At 39.2% G+C, this 20,135-nt stretch overlaps 1 protein-coding gene across 1 annotated transcript; it reads left to right on the top strand.

The window, feature by feature from the left end:
* The first annotated feature begins 762 nt into the window (after positions 1–762).
* On the top strand, positions 763–19,786 carry jak3 (Janus kinase 3 (a protein tyrosine kinase, leukocyte)). Its single transcript, XM_023954186.2, has 24 exons — positions 763–907; positions 4,588–4,806; positions 4,917–5,034; positions 6,021–6,138; positions 7,856–8,001; positions 8,312–8,615; positions 9,738–9,860; positions 9,960–10,117; positions 10,192–10,303; positions 10,860–11,040; positions 11,294–11,418; positions 12,786–12,917; positions 13,010–13,097; positions 13,441–13,565; positions 13,687–13,819; positions 15,552–15,703; positions 16,741–16,891; positions 17,017–17,144; positions 17,210–17,399; positions 17,485–17,609; positions 17,782–17,954; positions 18,460–18,577; positions 18,653–18,766; positions 18,839–19,786. The coding sequence occupies exons 2-24, from the start codon at positions 4,602–4,604 to the stop codon at positions 18,956–18,958; spliced, it is 3,339 nt and encodes a 1,112-aa protein (XP_023809954.1). The 5' UTR covers positions 763–907; positions 4,588–4,601; the 3' UTR covers positions 18,959–19,786.
* Positions 19,787–20,135: the final 349 nt, after the last annotated feature.

The following is a 20,135-nucleotide window of genomic DNA, read 5'->3' as shown; positions in this document are numbered from 1 at the left end:
ATGTTTAAACAGTTCAATACTTTTATCTAGAAAGGTCATTGAACTTTGCGCAAAAAAAGGCAAAGCAGAAAACAATACGTTTGGGTCAAAATGTATTTGAAAGCAGGGACCATGCATTTTCATTGGTTATTGTACGTCACTGTGTCATGCGGAGTACCTCAGTGTTCAATTTTTGGACTTCCTGTACAGGTTGAGAAGCAAATCATTTAGACCAACAACAAGTTTCTCCATATTAAAATTCAAACTCAAAATTCTACTCTGGTGGCTGTATTCACATGTGGCGTCATTCTGCCCTTCCTCTGCATCTTACTTAAACTTTGATACTTATGCTTTGTATTATAGTATTTTATTTTTTATTGTTGTTTATGTTTTTTATACTTTGCATTCTTTTTCCTATTTGTATTGCTTTATTGTCACTAAAGCTTTTGTGCCGCTGAGATTATTATTATTTTTTAAATGAAACACAAGTAAAACTGTAAAACCTGCTTACTCTAACCCTACATTGACAAGAGAGAAAGAAGCTGATTCAAAAACAGTTATTGAATTGCTAAAGTTACATTTAAAAATACTGGATCTTTGACTAAATTGTAAAACAAGGCACATATTGGTAACTTCCGGGGAGAAATACAAAATACAAACTATTTAACATTTTGTAGTTCAGTCTGATGTCAGAGGTGAAAAAAACAGTTGACTAGAAGCGCCTGTCAAACGCCATGTCAAAATCAGGAAATCATATGAACTTCCTGTCAACTCACGCGCCCCCACAACAGAACAACTGAAAGCACACTAGTTAAAGAGGAAGACCTGCTCTAGAGAGACAAACTCGCAAAGAATAACATTATTTACCTATATTTAAAGAGACCAGCTAAAGAAAACAGCCTGGAAAATCACAGGACACTCTGAAGTTGTGAGTATAAAAGCTGTTTATTCTTATTTTTCATCAGAGTTCGCTTTTCTGAGTCGCACTAGACTGCAATAACTTAGGTTAAATGCTTGTTCTCTTATAAGAGGACTAGAAATGTTCAGCTATTAAAGAATATAGACAGCCTACACATTTACCTCATTTATTTTTACACTTCCCTTACCTTTGGTAAACAATGTGTTTTTACCAGGAACCCTAATCCTGTGTGTAGAACAATACAGGATGTAATGACATAGTGAATACATATGTCTTTAGACTGTTCTCGATTCGGACAAGGTAGTTTTATGAGTTGCAGAGGAAATTCCCACAATTCTTCAGTGGAAATTACTGCACGCAAAAAAAACTACATTAATTTTTGATGTTATCTAAAATAAAATAAAAAATTAGATAATTTAAGTCAATCCCTTCGTTTTTGTCAGCATCCCTGCAGTGACGGCGGACACCATTGGTGTATTGATGTGTGCAGCTGTGAGTTTATAGCACTTTTAAGAACTTTGGGCTTTGTAGAAGGTTTAAAAGCACCCTATGAGTATACGCCACTTATCAAACTTACGCTTCTACCACCCACTTGCCCTTGATGTAGGGTATTTCTTAGTGATTTCCACAACTTGTCCATAAGTGTAAATATGTATCTCAGAAAAACAGTTTTAAAAAGTTTGGGATTGGTGGCCAGGGGCCGTGTTGGGTGTTTGGCGTGAGTTGGGGGGGGGCTTAGGGTCCTGGGGGCCAGCTACCTTGGCCAGTGTTTTGCCCGTGCCCTGCTGGGTCCTGCGCGGTCCTTGCCACCGCCTTGGCCTGGCGCCCCGGGGGTCAGTGATGCATCCACAACCAAGAGGTAAAGGGTTTCATATATTTCATTTTGCTATATTTATTTATTTGGCTCTTGGTGTGAAGGTCTTTTTTATTTTTTTATTTGGGGGGTGGGGGCGCCCTGGGATGGGGGCATTGTGCTGGTCCCTCAGTTATGTCAGGGGCATGAGTTGTGGTGCTGGACCTCCTGTCCTTTGGATGCAGCACTGGGTCCCTCCCTTGGTGACTGTCTCTCTGCACTGGCACTGGCTTGGCCTCTGTAAGCGGCTGGCTGGTCACCTCCTGGCTGCACGGTCGCCCTGGGAAGTGGAGACACCAACTGCGGCTGGCTAGGGGGCCAGTTGCCCAGGGGAAGCCCTCTCTCCTAGGTTGTTCCCATCCGCCTACTCCTTCCTGCTCCCACCCTAACAAATTATGCACACACACACCTAGGGCTCTGGGAGTTGGATGGGTGGGTCATGCCGGCGGGGTTTACCGGGGGCGGCTTTCTTTGGGGCCTCATCGGCATCCGCCCTCCATTCCACTTTTACTTGCATATTAGACACCTTCATTCATCTAGGGCCTTGCGGGGGTGGGCTGGTGGAGGAGGGCATGGTGAAAAACCCGGACCCGTCTCTCACTGGTCCGCCCCACAATTTTAATTTTCACTTTAGACACCACACACTGTATGTTGGCATCACACACACAACAAATACACACCACACAGAGGGACCCCAGAGTGGGAAGGCTCTGCTGTTTGGCAGCAGTGGGGCCTGCCACCCCACTGGAGACCTAATTTACCTGCAGCGCACACACTTCACACCCACACCACAATGCATAGGTGGGATAGGGAGGAGCGGCTGGTTTTCACCCGCCTGGGTCCTCTCAAGGCAGTCTGGCTTGTGGGGATCATGTTGGCCGGGGCAGTGGCCGGGCATGCTGCGCTGGGGGGTCGGTCAGCCGGCGGGGGTTACTGTGTGGTGACGAGGGGGGCAACCAGAAGAATATATGTGTGTGAGAGTGCATGGGTGGGACAGGGCCGGTGGCTACCTTGCGGGGGCCTGTTTGGGCTCTGCCTCCCCTCTGCAGGGTGGGGAGGGCACCAGGGGCGGATACGGGAGGAGAAGTTGAGGAAGGTGTAGGGTGAGGGGTGTTGTAGAGGATAGTGTAGTGTCTGGGGGGGCAGGGGTGGAGCTTCGATTGCGTCGTCTTTGGGCCGCCTGTATCGGGCGCCTGGGCCTGCTCTGGCCTGTGGTGATGAGACTCCAACTGGGTGGTGGGCGGCCCCTGGGTCTCTGGGTCCTGACTCCGTCTTTTGCCCGCGTGTCTGCATCCAGCGACTGGTGACCCCAATGGCTGCCGTCGGGTCCGACTGAGTGAGCTTGCCCTGCTCCGCTATGCTGGTGGGATCCCCGTAGGGGGGGCCTCCTCTGCACCTGGACGGGTGGGTGGGCAGCCTCCCTTGCTCATTGCTCCAAGATCTGGGGTCTCCTGCCCCCTCTCTCCTGGTCTGGCCGGTCAGGCTTGGGAGGATCTTGTCCCCCAAATGGACACATGGTTCACTTTGGCAGCATGCTTGCATCTCCACCCACACGTGCACACTGTCACACTGCTACCTGTCGGCTTTATCCCTCCCTCCTAACCCACTGACACACAGTTTATAATCTCACCTGCAATCTTCTAATCAGATGTCAACCAACCTACTGCTGCACCACTGTAAAAAAAAAGAACACACACATATATATATCTATATATCTATATCTATATCTATATCTATATCTCTCTCTCTCTCTCTATATATATATATATATATATATCTATATCTCTCTCTCTCTCTCTCTCTCTCTCTCTCTCTCTCTCTCTCTCTCTCTATATATATATATATATAAACTTAACGCCCCTCTCAACCCTCTGCAGGTGGTTTCTCACACAAGCTCGGGTCCTTTATATATATACACACACAAGTACCTAATATATAATGTGTTAAACAATGTGATTAATAAATAAAAATTATAATAAAACTAAAACAAAAGGGGCTTATAATATAAATACACCTTGATTACCAAGATCTATAACCCCATATTGTAATAGTAAAATCTGTCCAAAACAAAAGGCCTTTAGCTCTGATCTGTTTGCTCGGTTGTTGGACAGGACAAGTTAAGAAAAAAACAAAAAAAATTGGGATTTTTATTTAACAATTTTGGGGGATCTGACCAAGAAAAAATTAAACTTTTGCTAAGCATTAAAGTAATACACTTTATGTGTTGTTTTAACCTATCCAAGTTGATGAAATGACAGAATGTCAAAAAAAATGAAAGGTTGCGGACAAGACAAATCATCCCCCTGATATTCTCCGAATGTGGATCTCTGGTTTTCTGAGTCTGAAAAGAACAAGCCTAAGTTTGTGGGCAGCCAGATCAGGTTGTAAGAAGAGATTAAATGTCTTACATGCAGCAGTGACCCAATACTACCTGCTGTTGCAGAGTACCGCTGTGTCAGAAAGGCTTTTGAATGGAGCCTTGTTTCTAGCTAATTGCTTCAAATCCCTTTTTTAGACTCTAAATGGTCTATACTTGTGAATCGTTTAGACAAAAGATCAAGAGGCTGGAAAATGGCTCCGTCCCCTGCATTTAAACTGCCTACGAATGAGTTACATTGGACATTCCAATAAAAAAAAATCATTTTTACTGCTTTTGTCATTAAATTTGAACTGAAAATTAGTTAGAACTATTTCCATTATATATACTCCAGATTCATAGTACTGCTTAAAGCCCACTCGGTGCTGACTCAACCTAAACTGGTTCAATTGATGTAAATGGAGCTTTCGTCACACACCTCATTGTAATACTTTATGAACTTTATGGTCTGTTGATTAGAGCTGTCGTGGAAAATGCCTTTGAATAAGAGGGAGGAGGACTCTACCCCTTTGGTGATCAGAGACCGGGGAGGGAGTCAGACGTCCAGTTCCAGTGTGACCCCCGGTTTACAAGTGCACCTCTACTACTTTCCTGACACAAAGGCTGGAACGACAATACACATTTCCTCCAAACAGATTTCTGCTGAAAATGTCTGCATCAAAGCAGGAGAGATATGCGGTGAGATTGAAGAAAATAAATAAAATAAAAAGAGGCTGGTTCAAAGCTTCTGATAACCATCATCGTCAATGACTAAATGCTGTTTCATTATACCTTTGTTTCCCCCCCAGGAATCTTACCTGTGTACATTGACCTCTTTGGATTGACATCTGCAGATATGTCATTTTGGTATCCTCCATCGCACATGTTTGACTCAGATGAAAATTTAGAAGTCCACTTTAGAGTCAGGTAAATTACTCTAATATCAAAGCCAGAGCACAATATGATGTGTGGTATATTTGTTATCTTGGTTGAGTAAAAAATATATAAAGCAAATAAACATTTTCAGCTTTTAAGATAACATTTCTAGACGTACAACATCTCCCGGGACTATCAATTGTAATCCGAACATTCACCAAACTCTTGCTTTAGTTAATGGTGCTCTGGTTCAGTTGCACTTTAGATATTAGACTTGACCCAGACACATATTTGATTTAGCTTCAGCTCTGACCCTAACCATGATGTTTGCAGATGACACTGTGATCTATAGTGAAAGCAGGAACATCTACAGAGGAGGAGGTTTGTTCTGGAAATAAGAGAAATTAAAGTCAGTTACAGAAAAACAGATTATCTTTGTGTGCATGAAACAGACTGAAGTGGAGCGGGGAGATTAAAGGGAGCAGAGGGGAAGAAAGAGGACTTTAAGTACTAAGAGCAAGAGGAAAACCAAAGAGGAGGTTCAAGGATGCAGTGAAGGAGGACTTGAGGGTAATTGATATGAGTGGGGAAGGTTAGATGGAGAGGATTTGCAGTGGTGACCTCTGAAGAGAGTATCTGAAAGAAAGAAAAAACAGTCGTCTCAGCACTGATGCCTCAAAACCAGGAAACTCTGTTTGGGTCCAGTGCGTTTGCATTTGCTCATGTGAATGCATGGCCGTTCTCCAGCCTCCATGGAAAACAATAATCAGGTTTAAATACAATTTAAAAATGATTACTTCCAATAAATTATACTTAAGGTACTTGTATTCTGTTTTTACAATTCATCATTAGTTTCTATCTTGGAAGCAACTTTTTTGTCATTTTTGTCTTTATTTAGATTCAGCAGGAAAATATCAAGTTGCTCCCTAGTACTCGCCTGCAGTGAAAGACAACACATCAGGAGACTAAATGGATTTACGTAACAGAAAATTTGCAGCTCTTAATCAAGAGTAAGAGTTATTGTCTTTCTTGTCCAGGTTTTTCTTTAGAAACTGGTTAGGTCAAGGATCAAGAGCATCATGCCGCTACAGTCTAACAAGAGACAGAATCAGTCCAGTGCTCGACTACAACGTCATTGATTATCTTTTTGCTCAGGTAAAGTACAAAGTCATATATCTGATTGACCCTGTTTGTCAAGAAATTAAGTTTGTTCATTGTCAAAAAAATTTATTAAAAAAGAAATCATAGTAAGATGTCTTACATTCAGTTTAGACTATTTGAAACTGGTTGGAAAACTGTATACAAGGAGTTATGCCTATACTTTAAAATCTTTCTGACTTGATGTGTAGCAACGATTATTGGTTTTACATGACAATATGTCTTGATGATAATCAATAAGTAGGACAGATCTGTTACAAGAATGTGTCATTCCTTTAAATGTTTTTTAAAAATATATTTTCTGAGCATTATCAATGGCACTCCATTCAGTTACTTGATAAATAATCTGCACGTGATCTAATAAGAACCGCATAATGGCAGCTGTGCAAAAAAAAAATTATATATATATATATATATATATATATATATATATATATATATATATATATATAATTATTGTTATTATTATTATATTTTTACTTGTCCTGTCCAACAGCTAAGCAAACAGATGAGAGCTGAAAGACTCCTGTGTTGGACATATTTTAATGTTACAATAAGGGTTGTGAATCTTTTGGCACACTAGGTGTATATTTGAATTAAGCCCTTTTGTAATTTAGGCAAAAATATATTTTTAAAAAGATATAACATCATTAAGGCCTGTTCACACCGGGACGAATTTCGCCGGCGATTTTCGCCGACGTTTAACGCCTCGTGACTAAACAAAGGGCACCAATGTGAGTGTGCACACCGACGCGAAAAAACGGCAAGCGCCAAAGCGTCAAAAAAAAAAAACGCCTCGGGTTCGTTTTTTTTTCCCGACGCGTCGCGTCGAAATCTATTCGACCAATGAGAATGGCGCTTTTGCCAACGTGTCTGGAGCTTCTGAAGTTACAGTAAAACACAACTTGGGGGCGCTCAAACACAAAACTGCCTTGCTGAGCACACATACCAGCGAAGAAGTTAGACGCCAAGTAGCGTCTACACTGCCGCGAAGAAATAATGACGGACATTCTTAAATATCCCCGAACCAAGCACCAGTTGGAGCTACTGATGCTTGAAATATTCATGTTTTCTTTGTATGATTCTGACAAGCGCGTAAATACTTGCTCTCTTCTTCTGAGTGAAAAGCGACTTTAAGAATCGTAAAGTTGCGCAGCGCCACCTTGTGTACAGGAGTATTTCTGTTTACATTAAGCGCCATCTAATGTCAGGGAAGGAAATTGCATGTTCGCTCGCCTCATCGGCAGCGAAAATCGCCTGGGTGTGAACACAAAAGACGTGGCGAAAAACGCTGGCGAATAATAACGCCTGGCGAATACTCGTCCTGGTGTGTACGGGCCTTTATCTAACATCTTTTTTCATTTTTCTTTATATTCTAATCAATGCATTATTTGATATCTATGTGTTCAATCAGATGCCATAAAAACATTCTTGAATGTTTTTTAATGTAAAGTAGGCTAAAAAGTGAACAGATTAGCACAAATGCCATAACAACCGTCAAAGAAAAACAAAAAAGTTAACAAAAGGTGTAGCTATATAAACTTATAGAAAAACTTATTATTATTATTACTTATTATTTCCACAATCCAACACAAAATGGTTAATCTTTTCTTTTTTAGTTTTAGGAATTCACCTCTGATGTCATGAAAAAGGGCATAACAAATCTGGTTGGGGGTAAATGTGACACTCATCATTGTGTATTTGTTTCACTTAGATGCGCAGCGATTTCATCTCCAGCAGATGTGGAGTGGAGCCACCTTTGAGTGTCCAAGAAGAATGTCTGGGCCTTGCTGTGTTGGACCTATGGAGAATGGCAAAAGAACGCCACCAGAGCATAAGAGAGCTCTGCAAAACTGTCAGGTGAGTCAGGAACAGGAGCTTAAGGAATAAATCATATATATATATATATATATATATATATATATATATATATATATATATATATATATATATATATATATATATATATATATATATATATATATATATATATATATATATATATATATATATATTTTTTTATATATATATTTTTGCTTTAGTTTGTCTTTAGATCACAGAAGAATAACATTTAGTAACATCCAGTAAACTACAGAAGTTAAATAACCAAGTAAAAACAAGACTTTTGCCAGATTGTGGACATTATTTCTAATCAAATACTCTTCTTCAGCTATAAATCTTGTCTTCCCAAGTCACATCGCCATGACATCCAGAAACGAAACCGCCTGGACCGTTACAGAATCAGGAACACGCTCAAGCGCTTCTTAAAGAAACTTGGAAACTGTTCAGTGGATGAGTGCAGTTTAAAAATCAAATACCTGATGGAACTGGCTGGCATTGAGCCTTCGATGGGAAGTGAGACCTTCCATGTGAGCCATTTTTCTTCTCAATCAAAGGCGCCATTCAAACTTGTGCGGGTCACAGGAGACACAGGAATTCAAACCAGTGGAGATGATGATTCTGACGGCCCCCCGGTAAGACAAAATGTTGTAGATGGGTGGAGAAAAGCACAATAACAAAAATGTACTAACTCTAGAATTATGCAAAAATTTAGACCCAAAATATCTCTAAAAACCTTAAAAATAAATAAATAAACTAATAAACAAAATTGGAACTCTGTTGTGAAATGTGAGGAAAATTTTCCTAAGAGTTGATGTTTATCATTACAAAACATTTATATGAGTACAGCTGATTGTCAAATCAAACCCAATTTGTTTCAATTTGTAACTGTTTCAAGTGATTTATTTAAGTGTTTTCCAATGAAACCAAACAGAGTAAAAAGGTACATTTTCTACTGCAGATTCCAGATTTTTTCTTAAATCTTTTAGCATTTTTGATTGCACAACCACTTCTACTTTGAAGATTTACTCAATTTAATAAATGTTAACTAAAAGGTAAAAAGCCGTGAGTTTTTTGTCTTCTGTGTTTAGGTGGGAAAAAACATCAGAAACTTTCTTCTATGAATTTATGAATACATGTCCTTTTTTCATTTTATGAAATTGGTCCACGGATTGGTGAAACAGTAGGCCATTGAAAAATGGACCTGTCTTTTTAAAACTGCAGGAACTACTTCGTACTGAATGGATGACATTGATACACTCCAGCTTTGTCTTTAATGACCAATTATGAAATATATATATGAAATATAAGGCATCTGAGACCCACTCCAGTGGAAAATATGTTTCTGGTGTTTTTAACATGTTCTTGATGCATTTTTCTGACAATAGAGGACACATATTAAAAATAATTAAGATTAATGTTGCTTTTTAGAGTATTTATTTATTCAAATGATTGCAAATCCGACAAATAAAAGGCAGTTTGAAAAATATCGTATTTGTGACGTAGATACTAAACTACAAGCTTCCTGCCACAAGCTCTCAGCGAGAGGGAAGGAGTTTTTTGACTAAAAACAACATGAACACAGTTAAAAGACCACTGGGAACATTTGTCTCAAAAGATGATCGGAGAGGGTTTTTAAAATTGTACGTCACATAAACTATAAACATCTTTTATACAGAGTCTCAGATGCAGAATAAATAAGGAAATTATTTGCTTAAAAATGAACCCTAAATCTTTTTAACTTCTTCTGACCTCAGAAATGGGAGACCTTCTGTGATTTTGGGGAAATTATTGACATCAGTATAAAGAGGGTTTGCCAGGACCAAGCTTCTCAAGACAGCAGAATGGTCACAATAACTCACAAGGACGACAGATGTTTGGTAAAAGTCTGAACGAATGAAGAATTACTAAGATTCCTGCCTGATTCCTGCCCAGTTTTTCCTCACTGATTTTGGATGAATGTGACTTTTTTTCAACAGGAAGTAAACTTTAAGAGTCTCAAGGAGGCCTTTTCCTTTGTGTCTCTTGTGGATGGCTACTTCAGACTGACCACAGACTCAAACAACTTTTTCTGCCAAGACATTGCACCTCCGAGTATTCTATACAGAAACAAAAATGACTGCCACGGCCCAATCACGTAAGTCATTTGAACACGAGTGTTTATGTGAAATAGTTGTCATATTTTTAACCATAAAATGTCTTCCACATCAGTTCAGAGTTTGCAGTGAACAAGCTGAAAAAGTCAGGGTGCAGAGGTGGCACCTTTCTTCTTCGACAGAGTCCCAAAAACTATGGCAAATACTTCCTCACAGTCTGTGTTCAGGTAGGAATGCATGATCATACTTTAAAAGGTGAAATCATATTTCATTTGCACCAGATATCGTTTATTTCTTGGATAGTCCAGTTTGTTTGGCATGTCTGAAAGCTCAGCTAAGCTTGTATGAGCGTCCTGCAAACCGGCAAACCTTGGTCTGCTTGAGAGCAAGGGTTGGAAGAAAACTTTCAAGGTGAAGGTGATGTGGTGAGGAATCAGAGGATAGCAGGACCAGCCAGTTTATTAAACTAGTTACCCATCCCGCCCCAAGTGAGCAGAATTTGGAACCGCAGGATCTTTTCAAGCAGTTTTGTTATCTTTGGTCTTTGGTTGACAACTGAGCGTGCTGTGTGTTAAGGCAAAAAATAAAGAATAAAAACACACAAAGAAGTAATTATGATGAACATTTGAAAAGGGTCCATGGACTATCCTCATTTTAATGCAATCATACTTTATAACACCTTTTTTTAGCTTCTATAACCAAATCCCATCAAGTTAAGGGACTGAAGTTTCAACTGAATACATATTTCTAAAACTTGATTGTTTTCTTTGTTTGTTATTGCAGACCGAGCTCGGCTTAGATTACAAAGACTGTCTAATCATTAAAAATGAGCACTACACCCTCCCTGGTGTCCAGAAGTTCTTTTCCAGCTTAAAGGAGCTCACCAGCTATTATCAAATGAACATGCTGCTGTTGGCTGAGATACCTGTCAAGTTAGCTCGCTGCTGCCCACCTCGGCCCAAAGGTATTGCTCCACTCCCACATCAACAGGCTGTTTTCTATCATTTTTCAGAAGTCTTGTCATTTTTACCCATCAAATACTATTTTACCTTAAGTTTTCAACATGCAGAGTAAACGTACCGACCACTACAGCCTAATTCACGGTGAATTATTTATAATGAAGAATCAGCTAATGTTTTTTTTCCTCTGAATTGAGTATTTTTGAATTGTTTTTTATATCTTAAAAAAATACGTCTTGCCTGTTTTTGCTTTTAAAGAGCTCACCAACCTGATCATCATACGCAACAGCAGCGCTGTTGAGGTTCAGGGGTCGCCGATACCAGACAGGAACAAGTTCAGCCACATCCAGTTCCAGATGATCAAATATGAAGACCTGAAATGGGTGAGTGTGTCAATACGGCCCCATGGTCAATTCATTCCGACATTTAAACACACAAGACCAGAATTAAGGGATGCCTTTGGCAGGGAACTCACATAAAAAGCAGGGAGAGTTTCAAACAGTCAGAATTTGGATTTAGGAATTGTTCTCCAACTTCACGAACATTTACCAGCCAACCTTTTTTTTATTCCTCTTTAGTCTTGATAATAGTAAAATATTAATGTTAAAACATGAAGGGGTGTACCCCTTTTCTTTCCCCATACATCATACTTTGATTACATTAAGTGTTATTTTCTGCAGACTCCTGATTAATAACAACACTTCCTGATTCCTCATTTCTGTCCTCTAAGGATAAACTGCCTCAGTCCTGCCTGCTGCGAAAACAGCTAAACTATTTTGTCAAAACAACTCCAACCCCAGAAGACCAAGATCCTAAAGATCAGCTCTCCCAGGACAGTCAGTGAAGCTCTGTGACAAAAATTTGGAAAAGTTGGAGACCTTCATGTATCTTACCATACGCAACATAAAAATTGTACATCATTAGTACATGCGTGGAACGGTCATGGAAAGCCACAATTTACGTATGCATCTCACAAAAATCCTGCACAACTGCATAAGATTTACGTAATAATTGTGTATAAGCTACATGAAATGCCAATAAACTGCATAATTCTCAACCAAACAAAAATTTTGAACAGCTTAAGACCGAATTCAGCTAAAGACCCATCAACGGATATCATACATGCACACAGCAATGAATGACATACACAAGAAACACTTGTGAATTATGGATATCACTCATGTATCAAGACAAACAGAAATTCCATGCGTGGAAAATGCGCAAAATGTACATATTGGGTGCGTGACACGGCCTTAACATCAAGTCTGTTCTTATGTACAGAACTGAGACAAAAATAACTATCAAGAGAATGCAGACTTTTATCAATTCCTGTCGAAAAAGAATCCCTAAGATCCACTGGCTGGGAACCATCAGCAACAAAGAACAAACCAGTGGAAGAAGAGATCAGAAGGAGAAGATGGGGTTGGATCTGCCACACCCTAAGGAAACCAAAATCCAGAATCTCTCAACAGACCTTGACCTGGGATCCCCAGTGGTAGAGAAAAAGAGGAAAACCCTGCAACCCGCTTGGCTCCTTTGAGTCCAAGATTTCCCAAAACCAGGATGTGGAAAACACAAATGAAACGAGGCCATTTTGGGGGAAGGAAAAGCTCTCACAAAGTCTCACTCAGAAATAGTTCAATCCTGAATTTTGACCTTCAGATTCTAATATTGCACTGACGACAGGCTGTTTTTATTTATGCAATAGGCAACTCGAAAGCCATTTTTTTGATCAGATTTTCTCTTTTAGGTTGAAAGCCTTGGACAGGGATCCTTCACACGAATTTTTAAAGGTTACAAAACCTACACACTTGACGGGGAGAAACACCAGACAGAAGTTCTCTTGAAAGAACTTGATGCTGCTCACAAAAACTACTGGGAGGTTAGTTTCAAAAGAATGTGGATAATAAATGGATTAGTTGTAGAGGAACACACCTACTGCATGATGTTTTATGAACGTCCTCTTTCTTCCAGTCGTTCTTCGAGGCCGCAAGTTTGATGACTCAGATTTCACACAAACACCTCCTCTTTGTGTACGGTGTTAGTGTTCATGGAGTAAAGAGTAAGTTGCAATATAACGTTTTCTGTTGGTTCATTTGAGGGCCGCAAAGAAACATTTCATCCCATGCTGTTAGATTTTTCTAAACTAAATAATTACTAATGCGTTCAAATGATAAATACTAGATGTTTTTTGTGTAATTCAAACAAAGTCTACTCCTTCGTTTGAGTAACTGTAAACCACTAAACTGAACAAGCCAAGTTAGTGCGGATGAACTGTTTCATGGAAATGATATAAAGTTAAAATGGGGACACACATCCAGCTGACTCTCTGTTCTCATGAGTGACCGTTTAAGACCCTCTGTTGGAAGTACAGCTGTGGAAACAGATCTTGCTGTGTCTTTCAGACATCATAGTGCAGGAGTTTGTCAAGCATGGGGCCCTTGACCTTTATTTGAAAAGGGCGAGATCTGTGTCAGTGAGCTGGAAACTCAATGTGGCCAAGCAGCTTGCGTGCGCCCTCAGCTTTCTGGTAAGAAAAACATCTCAAGTTTGTGGGGAGATTTGTTTTTTAATGTTGTAAACTGTGAAATAGAGGCAAGAATGTTTTAAAAAGCAACAGAAGTCCAAGGTGACATTCGATGTTGTTGCAGGAGGAACACAACATTGTTCACGGAAACATTTGTGCAAAAAATCTGCTGCTGGCGAGAGAAGGTGACAAGGGCAGCTCTCCCTTCATCAAGCTGAGCGATCCCGGCATTAGTGTGGCCATGCTGGACAAGGATGGTAAAGCCCACATTTATGTTTAATTACATTTGTTTTATTTATTTATTATGTTTTCTATCACTGCAATGAGCCAGAATTAGCACAGCAGCTATTTTTCATGTTGTTCCTGAACAGGTGTTAAAATTCTTTGCCTAAAAAGCTAAAAACAACAATTACAAATATCAATAAACATGATGTACCATTAAAATACAATTATGTTACAATCAAATAAAGATTTTTTCTTTAGACCCAAAATATCTCTAAAAACCTTAAAAATAAATAAATAAATTAATAAACAAAATTGGGACTCTGTTGTGAAATGTGAGGAAAATGTTCCTAAGAGTTGAGGTTTATCATTACAAAACATTTATATGAGTACAGCTGATTGTCAAATCAAACCCAATTTGTTTCAATTTGTAACTGTTTCAAGTGATTTATTTAAGTGTTTTCCAATGAAACCAAACAGAGTAAAAAGGTACATTTTCTACTACAGATTCCAGATTTTTTATTTAATCTTTTAGCATTTTTGATTACACAACCACTCCTACTTTGAAGATTTACTCTATTTAATAAATGTTAACTAAAAGGTAAAAAGCCGTGAGAAGACACAGAAGACATTTGTCTTCTGTGCTTCTAGAAGTTATTTATTCTGAAGCTTGCTTTTCTGCATCAACTGTCAAGAAACATGGGTGCTTCTGTCAAAATAAGTGCTCATGCACGAACAAAAAGATATGTAGTTGTTTATGTATTTCTAATGTCTTGCTTTTTAAAATAGCTGTAAATGTTTGTTGTATTTAACCCTAGTGCTATCCTAGGCACTTTACCATTGGGAGTTGGGTCATCTAGACCCACTAGACAGAACTTTTTTTCTTCAATGATTTGTGATCTTCACTGGTGTCCATGGATTACATGAAATCTTTCCACCTTTATCCACCTTTGTCATGGTTGGGAGAACACGTCAATGTAAGGGTGGGGTCATCTAAGATAGCGCAAGGGTTAACGGGGTTCCAAACAACAACAAACAAATGATTAAAGTCCCCCTCGGATGAAAATCATGTTTTTTGAGTTTTCAACATGTACATGTGGCATTTTTATTGTGAAAGAGAACCAAAAAATTTTGCATTTCTGAGTATTTCATCTTTTAAAATGCTGTCAATCAAAGTGTCGCAAAGATGCTTTGTTAAAATTAATGAGATGTTATGATGTCACAACGGCCCAGGGGCTCCCTGATCTGCTCAGATGCGAGAGAAGAGAAGATGGCACATTGCTGCTGCGTTGGCCGCATGTATTCTAATTGCGTCCAAGGCGGGATTTTGTTGTTGGGCTGCACGTATTTAAATACGCTACGTTGGCATCACTAGTGTAGCCTTAACTATAATGGAATTCAAGGCATTTTTGTCAAATTTCTGATTTGTGTGTCATTTTATCAAACGGCAGGGTCTGGTACACACATTTGTTTTGTCATTCCACACATTGTTCAGAGAGTGTCTCTTTATTGCTACAGATAAACTTTTGAGAACAGAGACTGTCAGTCAGTGCCCCTAACCCTGCCCCCCCCCCCCCCCCCAGCTCAGCACCAACGGTCACCCCCATGTAGAGAAGATTTTGGAAACAGTGGCCTCAGATAAACTTGAAATATGGTTGTGTAAGACATTTAGGTTGTTAGTTAGGTTTGGTTAAAAAACTAAAACTAAAACTAAAAAATGTCGTGGGGGACTGTAATACTCTCTTCTCTCCAACACCTTTTCTTCAGTTATCTTGGACCGGATTCCTTGGGTGGCACCGGAGGTGCTTGAGGCCCCAGAAAACCTGATCCTGGAGTCTGATAAGTGGAGCTTTGGTGCCACTGTGTGGGAAATATTTAACAACGGAAACTCCCTGCTGCAAGGCTGGAACCTAGAAAAGGTAAAACCATTACTGGAGGGAGGACTCAACTGACTGTGTGTTTTACTGAGTTGACCTATTTCTAATTTTTCAGGTAAAATGCACGTCTAAACAGTGAGAGGACATGAGATCTGTTGAGGTCAAAAATGACGTCATTGTTTGAGCTTTCTGATGGTGTGGATTATCATTCGATCGTTTAGAAAATCTTTGGCAATTGTTTAAAGAGTGTTTTGGAAAACAATTCAACAAGATCCTAGGTTAATTGGTTACTCAAAATTGTCCATAGGTGTGAATGTGAGTGTGCATGGGTGTGTGATATGTGTGACCCTGTGACAGATTGGCGACCTGTCCAGGATGTCCCCTGCCTTCGCTCATGAGTGGCCAGGATTGGCTCCAGCAGCCCCGTGACCCCGAAAGGGATAAACGGAAGAGGATGAATGAATGAATGAATTCAACAAGAAGTGAGAGCGTTTAAGTGCTATCTTAGATGACCCCACCCTTACATTGACGTGTTCTCCCTACCATAACAAAGGTGGATAAAGGTGGAAAGATTTCATGTAATCCATGGACACCAGTGAGGATCACAAATCAATGAAGAAAAAAGGTTCAGCGCACTGTCTAGTGGGTCTAGATGACCCAACTCCCAATGGTAAAGTGCCTAGGATAGCACAAGGGTTACACTCAGATTATTCATGTTTGTCGCTGCCACTCAGTGGCTGCAGAGAAAAGTGCAGTTCCATCACAAAAACGGTTGAATGTTATTTTGAAAAAGATCTATTGAAGTCTCAGTTTAATCATATTCTATGTCAGAACAATAGTTCTCCAAGGTTTTGATTGAGCTTTAGAACGACTTTAGATTTTTCCTATTTTTTTGGAAAATAATATTTGGTTGTAGACGTAAAGCATTATTGCAAAACAGACATTTTATGAAAAAAGTATTTGGAAAAGTACTTACCAAAACAATATTGCAATGAAACAAATATGGATAAATCAAGCTTTAATAAAGAGCCTGAAGACAAGCTTGGTTGTTGCATATCATCTGCTATTTGTTTGTACAGAAGCAGAAGTTTTATGAGAAAAGGCACCATCTGCCCCCCTCCCAGTGGACAGAGCTGGCAGATCTCATAGATCAGTGTATGGACTACGAGGCAGCGTTCAGACCTTCCTGTCGCAGTATCATCCGTCAGCTCAACAGTCTCATCACATCAGGTAACTGTGCATTCACCATTTATCATAGTAAGTAAAAATAAAGAGAGAATTTCTAAGAACCAAAAGTTAACTGTCTTGGAGTCATTTCATGCAGCTAAGCAACACGTCACTGTGTTTCACGACAGACTATGAGATACTTCATTCCACTGAGCCGGTAACGCAGAGTCCAATGTTCAGAAATCTCAGTCCTGATGAGCTCGAGCACCCTCTGTTTGAGGAGAGACATCTATGCTACATCTCCCACCTGGGAAAGGTAAAGAAGCGTCATACAAATCTGTTTGCTCTTTTGTTCCTGACCTAATTGTGTGACTTGTCCAGGGAAACTTTGGCAGTGTTGAACTTTGTCGTTACGACCCTCTTTGTGATAACACCGGCGAGCTGGTTGCTGTGAAGAAGCTGCAAACCAACAAGCAGTCGAGCCTGGAGGACTTCCAAAGGGAGATTAAAATGCTTAGTGCTTTACACTTTGACTACATTGTCAAATACAAAGGAATCTGCTACAGCATGGGTAAGACAATCTTTGTTCTTTTTTCAGCAGAGATAACATTTACCCAGACTTAGAACTTTGTTTGCATTGGACTTTTGCTTTGCAGGACGCCGCAGTATGAGTTTAGTGATGGAGTACCTACCATATGGCAGTCTGATTGGTTACTTGGAGAGGAACCAACACAACATCACGACCAGGCGGATGCTGCTTTTTGCTTCTCAGATCTGTCAGGTGAGGGTCGGAGTTACAATCTTTAAATGAAGAGTTTCGACTCTAGTGAATAGAACGTGGTTAGGTTAGGTTTCAAAATAAATTCTCAACAGCTTATTTTCCAACAGCACTTTTGTACTCTAAATGAAGTTGACATTTTTTTTGGTTTTTCTTTTATCTAAAATTTTCTTAGGGGATGGAGTACCTGCAGAGTCAGCGTTATGTCCACCGAGATCTTGCAGCCAGAAACGTCCTTGTTGCAAGTGATTCTCTGGTGAAAATAGCAGATTTTGGACTGACAAAGGTTATTCCCTCTGACAAGGAGTACTATCGAGTGTCACAGCCCGGAGAAAGCCCCATCTTCTGGTATTTATATTCCACCTTTAGTAAAATATTTGTAAGAAGAAATCATCTTTGACAGTCTTTGATTTTTCTGGAGGACATATTCAAACACCAACCTAATATTACTGGTGCAACAAAAAGGGTGAGCAATACTGAAGCCATCCATCTGCACAGTTTAGAGCCAGATACCAGCTCAGACAAGGAAAAAGAAGACGTACATGAATCTATTCAGCAGGGAGCTTGTGGCCCGCCTTTCGTATTTTCTACATAACAAACACAACCTTTTTGAAACAGAATTTTTTTCTGCTCCTTATTCACAACGATTTGAACAAAGACATATTCAGAAATGCAATTTTAAGCTTAATTTTCTTCATAAATGTCCACCATCATCAGAAAAATGCCACAAGAACACGTTAAAAACACCAAAAATATAATTTTCATTAGAGTGGGTCTTTTAATTTTTTGCAATTGAACCTCTGCTTCTGTGCCTTTGGACCCATAATAGTGATGCTCCTGTCATTTAATGCAGGTACGCCCCAGAGTCCATCAATGAGTGCAGGTTCTCACACAAATCGGATGTGTGGAGCTTTGGAATTGTTCTCCACGAGATCTTCTCCTACTGTGACCCAAACTGCAACCCAAAAAGAGTAAGAAAGTCAAATATTATTGTAAATACCTTGTTAAACTCATTTCCAGATTGTCCATAATGATTGTTTGTTTAGCTCTACATGCAGGAAATTGGACACAACATGCAAGGTGCATCCATTTCAATGCATTTGGCAAATATTTTGAAAAATAACTGGAGGCTGCCAGCTCCTCCAAACTGCCCACCCAAGGTAATTCCACTCTGCATAACCCTTTGACTTTTGAGGACTTTCTTTTTTTAATTTTATGCATTCTGACTACAGGTCCACAGCTTGATGCATCAGTGCTGGTTGTACGGCTTTGATGAGCGTCCGTGTTTCTCCAGCCTGGGAAGCCAGATTGAGAGCATCATGCAGGATGAAAGAGAAAACCTTAAAGGCTGAGAAGCTGTTTCCTTACAGAAAAGAAGCAGAAGTTTCACCGTTTTGTGTCCACATGAACACTGGATATGCATGTTTGGTGTACATCAGCCACTAAAGCAGAAGACAAGTTTTTTTTTTTATCATTTAGTCAGAAATATATTTTTTGACAATTGACTGAAATCTTTAAGTTTTTCTAAGTTTGCAATTGCTATGCAGTGCAGGTTTGATATACTTTTATTTTTGTATGTAAGTTTTCATTTCTTAGACTAGCGCTTGTTACCAGATACATTATCATCAGTATTTTTTAGTAGTATAAAAGTGTTTATTTTACATATTTACATCAAAGACCAGAAAAATTGATTGAAAAACTAAAAATGTTTGAAAATACCTCGAACACCTTGATGCCTACTCTGCAAAAATCTGCATCAGCTCCAAAATTATCTTATTATAATTTGAGATGACTATAAAAAAAATATTTTTGTTGTTTTTTTTAATATTACATCACATGAAAATGGAAATAGAACTTCCATTTCTAAAGCCTTCTTTAGTGTTTTGTTTCTTCTACTGTTTTTCATAGTCAATAAACATATTTATTTACATTTTTTGCTAAATATAACAAATTAATGTTGATGCTTTTTAATTTTTTTAAATTTCTTTCTTTTCACAGGGTATGCAAAAGTTCCCAAAACCCTTAAATTAGGATGGCTATTTCTTTTCTCAATGGGTTTTTATATTTTTGCTGGTTGCTTGTGTACTATCTTTGCAAAACATATTTGTAGAATACTACAATCAACTATTTGCTTAAACTTTGAACTCCCTTATTAAAGGAATAAAATAGGAGAAGAAAAACGCGTTACTGATTTTTGTAAAAACAAAACCATCCCTGGTGGAGGTCTGGGAAGGGTCCAAGTGGAAAACTAGGTGGACAGAAACCTGATTTAAAAATTAAAACTTGAAACCCCAATCCTAATATGATGTACAAGTGAAACATTTGAAATTTTTTATTTATTTATTTTTTGTTTAAAAAATGTAAAGCTAAATTTCTCTCTAGTTCGCTTCTTGGAATCAACTCACAGGAGATAACTTTATCCCAGCAAATTATGACTATCATTTATCGTTAATATTACAAGAAATACAAGGGAATGTGTCAAAAACATAAGGAAGTGGCTGTTTGGTAGTAATTAGGGTGGGGTTAGAG

Source organism: Oryzias latipes, chromosome 4 (assembly GCF_053564925.1).
Source record: "Oryzias latipes strain Hd-rR chromosome 4, Olatipes_Hd-rR_3.1".
NCBI classification, from domain to species: Eukaryota; Metazoa; Chordata; class Actinopteri; order Beloniformes; family Adrianichthyidae; genus Oryzias; species Oryzias latipes.
This window is presented reverse-complemented; position numbering and strand designations above follow the sequence as displayed.